The sequence below is a fragment of the Sylvia atricapilla genome, chromosome 1 (assembly GCF_009819655.1).
Source record: "Sylvia atricapilla isolate bSylAtr1 chromosome 1, bSylAtr1.pri, whole genome shotgun sequence".
NCBI lineage: Eukaryota > Metazoa > Chordata > Aves > Passeriformes > Sylviidae > Sylvia > Sylvia atricapilla.
In genome coordinates, this window is record NC_089140.1 from 105,767,378 (window position 1) to 105,773,646 (window position 6,269).

The following is a 6,269-nucleotide window of genomic DNA, read 5'->3' on the forward strand; positions in this document are numbered from 1 at the left end:
TAACCAGACAGTGCTGCAGTACATGGACAGAACTGTCAGTTTGGATTTGACCAACCATAACCAGCAGCAAAAGCTGCATACAGAGCACCAGTAATCAAAATGTTGTTACTGAACAAATGGCATGCAGCGTAGGACCTCTGATAAAATACTGCTGCTAAAATTGTCGGAGCTTTTTTTGGTTGCCTTTATAATTTGACACAACTGTCTGTTGGGGGCAGTGAGGGGGAGGTGATGTAAAAATGTGCCATGAAAAGTGCCCCCAAAACAGCATCAAGATATCTGCCCAGTAAATTATGTTTTCCTTTCCATTTGACTAAGCAGGATCTGCTTACTGAAATGGAAAGGAGACAGGAAACAGTCAAAAGGATCATGCTTTCAGACATCTGAAAGCATGGCTCTCAGGGTGAAATGAGAAAGGCTTTAAAACTCATCTCACAGCATTCTTCTCTGATCTCTTTACTCAGCTTGAAGAGAGAAATGCGCAAGCTTGCTCAAGAAGAATGTGGTTTTGAAGAGCCCACAGTGGCCATGGCCTTTGTCTACTTTGAGAAGCTCGCTCTCAAGGGGAAGCTGAACAAGCAGAATAGAAAGCTTTGTGCTGGAGCTTGTGTTCTTTTAGCAGCCAAAATTGGCAGTGACCTCAGAAAACATGAAGTCAAGCATCTTATAGATGTACGTATCCATAGGGCTCCAGTGTTCCATCTACATGAAGTGCCAGTGTGTGGTCTGTGCAAGCCTGTTTGTCACTGGACATGCTCTCCTTTAGGCTTCCAGCTGTACAGCCAGCTAAATATCTCTTTTTGTTACACATTTTTGTGGAAATAGTAGTGATCCCTGCAGAGGTGCAGGAAGCTTGTTTGATGGCATAGAAGGCTCTGGTGTCAGATACTCTGAGGTCTGAGTTTTATCTGACCATTATGCCGTCAATACAGGGCAACAGGTGAACCCTCAGGAAATTAATTTTGCTTTTAATTAGTCTTTAATTATGTCATTAATTATGTATGTTATTTAATTATATTAATTATAATTTTCAAGAGTGTCAGTAAGGATTCTCCTTTGGGAGTTAAATGCAGATACTAATTTCAGGTGGAGTCCAATAGACATTTGTATTTCTTTCATCAAATTCAGGTTTTGGGCAAGAAAACCTAAGGAAGCGTTCCCATTAGAACAGCTCACTCCAGATGTTTTTTTGTAGAGTAAAATGTTTGGTCTTCTACCCACTTCACATGAAGGAGGTAACATGAGGGTGTTATGCCATAATCTTCTGCAAGCACCAAGGTAGCAATCTGATTTAATGCTACAGAAAGTTAGGCTGGTGTCTTGGTATGTGGCTACAACCAGCTCACTCAATGGAAGAGACATAGGATCATGGATGGGGGGCAGGACTGGACTCATGCCCTCCTCCCACAGTGACAGAGCTGGGTTGACAGTCAGTTTGTTAGAAAGCCCTCTGAATAATCACAAACATCAGCCAAGTGGGAATTGAAAGATCTGGCCTCTCTTGCTGTCTTGAAGTGTTGGTCCATCCATAAGATGTTGAACTTTGCAGTAGACCCTGTGTGCAGAGAAGTAGCAAGCCAGGAAGAGCCTAAGAAGAGGATGAGGGGGAAAATATCACTGAGCAACTGGTTGCCTACTTGTAGCATCCAAATCCAGTGAAAACAGCAGAGCATATGGGAGGTTTAGTACATTACAGCACAGAACAGCTATAAAACCCATTTCATCCCCTGAGGATAGCAGTTTCTATTACTCCTTATGACACCTTCTGCCTCTGAGGTATTAAGGTCAAATTGTGGCAAAATAATTTCCCCAACAAGGCGTTATAACACAGTCTAATGCTGAAAGGAAAACTAGTGATTTCAAGCAGTGCAGGAAATTTGTGGACAATTACAAGATGCATGTCTTCCATTACACAAGTGATTGTGATGTTTGCATGAAGCCAGGAATTTCCTGTTGCTGCAGTGGTAATCACTGTGATCATTAGATGTGTCTGCTCACAGTGGAATGAGTGAAGTGACGAACGTGTCAGAAATAGCATGGCTGGCTGAGCTCTGTGAGTTCGCCTTCACAGTAAGGATTCAGTACATCCAGTTCACACAGCTCTGATTTCCTAAACCGAGAGCCATGCAAGTCAATCAGGACAGAAGTTTAATGACAGATGACAGCAGCACGCGTGTTTTGAATAATGTCATTTGTGGGAAAGCTCTAGAAAGGCCAACCCTCATTCCATTTTTTTTAATTTTTTTATTTTTTTTTTTTTTTAATTTTTTTTTTCCCCCCTGGGCTGTGTTTGCAGAAACTGGAAGAGAAGTTCCGGCTGAACAGGCGAGAGCTGATCGCCTTCGAGTTCCCGGTGCTGGTGGCCTTGGAGTTTGCTCTCCACCTTCCCGAGCACGAGGTGATGCCGCACTACAGACGCCTGGTGCAGAACTCCTAGCGCTGGCTGCCCTGCGGGGAAGGGGCTCCCGACTGTTCCCGCTTGGCTCTCCCGAGCCGCAGTTACTACTGGAAATGCAAAATCAGACTCCTAACACTTCACTCTCTCTCCCCAACCCGCCCCAAAACAGTTTTTCTGGCTACAGGAAATACTGCATCGACTCTTGGCTTTGACGAATTTATGTATCGTTACTTTCTCAAAGCAGGTGAAGACTGAGCTGTTGGTAAATAGTTCACGTGCTGAAACTGGGTGGCAACTGACCCTAGCTGTAGGGACTACAGCTATTAAAGTAGGTAAAAGTTAGAAGGGCAGCCTCCATGACCACCCCTCTCTCCATCACACAAACCCTGGAAGCCCACTGAGTGCATTCTTGTAGCGCTTTTTCTACAGACCTGCTGCAAAATTCCAAGAGGACTTCTTAAAGTGAAAAAGCTTTTTAAGAAGATATCTTCACTGTGTCAAAAAGAATGTGCCAATCTATTTTTGTATCAGCAATTGAAAGTGCACTTTTTCCTGTGGGGTATTTGTGTGTGTATCCGTGTGTGTGTGCGTGTGCGACAGCGAACTGATCTCAGTCCAAGGTGGTTGGCTTAGCTGTTTCCAAGTGTATCAGTTACTGATGGTGAAGATCAAGGTGACCTTACACGTTTACTTCTTGAAGAACGTAACTACTGGAAAAGTGGTAAATGGGATAATTTTTGGACACTTGGGTTTTTTTATTCTCTGATCTTTCCAACATTGTACCTTTGAAAGGATTACACTACTACTACTACTGCGAGAGAAGGATCAGCAACTGACCTTAAGTTTTCAGCCATGTTTGTGGTAAAGAGGAAAGCATTAGTATAAGATTTCCATGTCATGTTTTTTAAAAATATCTTGTGTTAAGCCACATGCATATTTTTAACCTTCGCACTTTTCCCACTGTGGAGATGGTTAGACTTGCACTCTGTAGTGTTGTATTTCTGTGCTCTATGTTAGAGTGCATAATAAGCACATTTATTGTGCTCAATCTTAAAACAGTGTTTTATTTAAAAAAAAAAAAAAGAGTAGGGCTCAGCAGTATAACGGGTGTCTTAAGGCTCCAACAGCAGGGGCATCAGACATTATAGTTTTGAGGTTTTAATTAGGATTGACTGTGCAAAACCTAAAATCTGTGCCCATTGAGATTCAGTTCCTTTAGACATTGCAGTGCTGGAGTTTATGGAAAAACTTCTTGCAGCTTCCCTGGTTCTGACTGGACACCCAGAAAGCCTAAAGGCTTTATCCAAGCTCCTGATGCTATATCCACACTAAGCTAATGTCATGCTGATGGACATTGTTTAATTGCCATTACCATGTGGGATTCCACTCCTGTCCAATCTTCCCCTGTGCTGGTTCACTTAACAAGCCTTCCCCTCAATGTGCCCCACATGGATCTGCTAAAGTCAAGTTATTACATTTGTGGTAATTATAAAATAAATAATAGTCTCAACTGTGAGATTCCAGCTGAAGCCTTACCTCTCTAAGTTTGGGAGTGCTTGCTCAGAGTATGGAAAGGGCCTGTGAGCAGAACATAGAGAAGTGGGACATACCAGAGGATGCAAACACACTAATGCTTACTTTCTTTCACTCTTACTTTAATCAGTTTTATTATTTCCTTCAGTTAGGCCAGGAAACATCCAGTTTCTTTACCAGCTTTGACTCTTTTTAATTCTAGTATGAAAAAAGCCTGCATACAATTTCTCTACAGGGTCTGGAAAGGTTACACGTTGGGACAAATGGGAATTGGTTTGATGCTGGTCCTCTCCCCCCATTCTAAAGGGGAGGGTGACTATGCTAGCTTACAGTTATTAATTAATACTTACCTGATTACTGATATAGATACATTCCAGCAGGATTGGGGAGGAGGGGATGAAGAGAAAAATGTGCACTTAAACCTTCCCAGTGTAACGTCCCATGTCGCTGCAACCCACACGTCACTCAGCCAGCTGCAATGTGAAGGGAGGGGAGCCCTTTACAGTACTCTTACTCCCTCCTCCTCTTCCTCCTTCTCCTGGTCCCCACACAGCCAAGGAATAGTGGAGCCAAGAGCCTGGAGCACACCTGGAGCTGCCTTGCAGGTTTTTTCAGACCAAAAAGGCAGTGGGTATAGTGTGGACCTACAATCCAAAACAGTCTGTGGGTCAGCTAGGAGGGCTTCCACCCTTGGCCGTGTCCCTTTCCACCCAAATTGTGTATATACATTCAAAATCCGTTTCTGATTGCAGAGATCTCTTTCTAATAGCGACCACTCAAGGCTAAGCAGAAGCTTTACCTTTCCACAAAGGCTTCTACGTTTTGCTTTTGAGTCTGATTTTTTTCTTATATTGCTTTATAGCATTGCAAGGGAAAAGCAATTTGTGATTGCAAGATGCAGACTAAAGAATGACAGTCTTACAGTAGTCTTTAGAGATGCTATTGAATCAAGCTGTCACATCTTTTGCCTTCTGTGCTGCTACCCAACCCTGATCTACAGTTTACACAGATTTCTGGGATGAAATCTGATTGCTGGAGACTTTCTGCTTTTCATTGTTACCACTGTTGTTTTGGGGGTGGAGAAGAGTGAGGTTCAGTTACAGTTTGAATGTGGAATAAACACTTAAGGTGGTGATGATGATGTTGCACTGTTCACTTAGGAACGTATATAAAGCCATATGTTGCTAGATCTCAGAGCACAAAGCTTGGTCAGTACAATTACAGTTAGGACAATGGGCAGGATTTGCCTCCCTTTTTTGCCCAACCCTGGGAAAATTCAGGCTGAAGAGGTAGAGAAAATCTGTACCAAACAAAACCCATGTTAATTATTTTCCTCTGTCTTACATTGCAATGAGTGTTGATTTACAAATGATTTTAGGTTCAACTTCAAGTAGTTTGGGAAAATAATCCATTCCATATAACTTGTTCTGTTTTGAAATTATATACCGTACACTCTACCATGCAGAGTTTATTCCTTTTCTAAAAAAATGAATAAAAGTTCTAAAAAAACTGAAAAAACACAGACTCTTTTTCTACTAGTGACAGTATGTAAAAATTATGTTTTCTCTCATCTGTATGTGGAAATGCGTTTGGTTTTGTCTCCCCATTGGGACACACAGCTGCTTATTAACAAGCTGATGGTGGGATTGTCAAAGGACCCTGGCCGTCTCCTAGTGTTCAGCTCCCTGCAGAGCCCTCACTTCAAACATTTTTCCTCCATTCAAGATCATAACCTCCTTCCCAGACCATTGTTTTGGAGTTGTTGGAATTTTAAGCCCTTCTTTATTGACAGCACCTGGAACTTCCAGAAGCAGAGTCTCTTGAGTCCCAGCTGTCAGTATGCCAGAGGATGAGGCACAGGCAGCCTCTTCAGCATTGCCCATATCTCATGACCCTTGCTCACAGGAGAATTCGGAATACATGACTTTGGTTTTGTCCAGGTGGTGGTAAAGCTTACAACCAGCCCACCTGCCGGTTGTAGCTCACAAACAGCTCGTCTTTGGAGGCTGAAAATTAAGTTTTGGACGTTCATGTGTTGCACACCAAATTGCCAAATTGGGGAAGATGTATCCTCACCATGTGTTTGCATTCAAGCTATGTTTTTTACACCTATGACACCCCCTAAATCCAATGCCTGTCTAGGTGGTCTGACCAAACACACCCATTTACTCGTATTTCCATTCCATGTTAATAAAGTTATGGGAAAGGTTTGCCTCCCTACCTTTACCCATCACTCCAGAGACTCACAACTTGAAATCATATTTGTGACAATACAAACATTACCATGATTTACACAGACTTCAGAACATGCAAACATACAGAAAAATACTTGGCATTT

At 42.4% G+C, this 6,269-nt stretch overlaps 1 protein-coding gene across 2 annotated transcripts in view; it reads left to right on the forward strand.

The window, feature by feature from the left end:
- Nucleotides 1-5,449, forward strand: part of CABLES1 (Cdk5 and Abl enzyme substrate 1) — a 71,962-nt gene extending 66,513 nt beyond the window's left edge. For both annotated transcript variants that reach the window (XM_066329851.1, XM_066329858.1), the window contains 2 exons: nt 465-672; nt 2,297-5,449. In XM_066329851.1, coding sequence (XP_066185948.1) covers nt 465-672; nt 2,297-2,437 — 349 coding nt within the window. In that variant the 3' untranslated portion in view covers nt 2,438-5,449. The remainder of the gene's footprint in view (nt 1-464; nt 673-2,296) is intronic.
- Nucleotides 5,450-6,269: the final 820 nt, after the last annotated feature.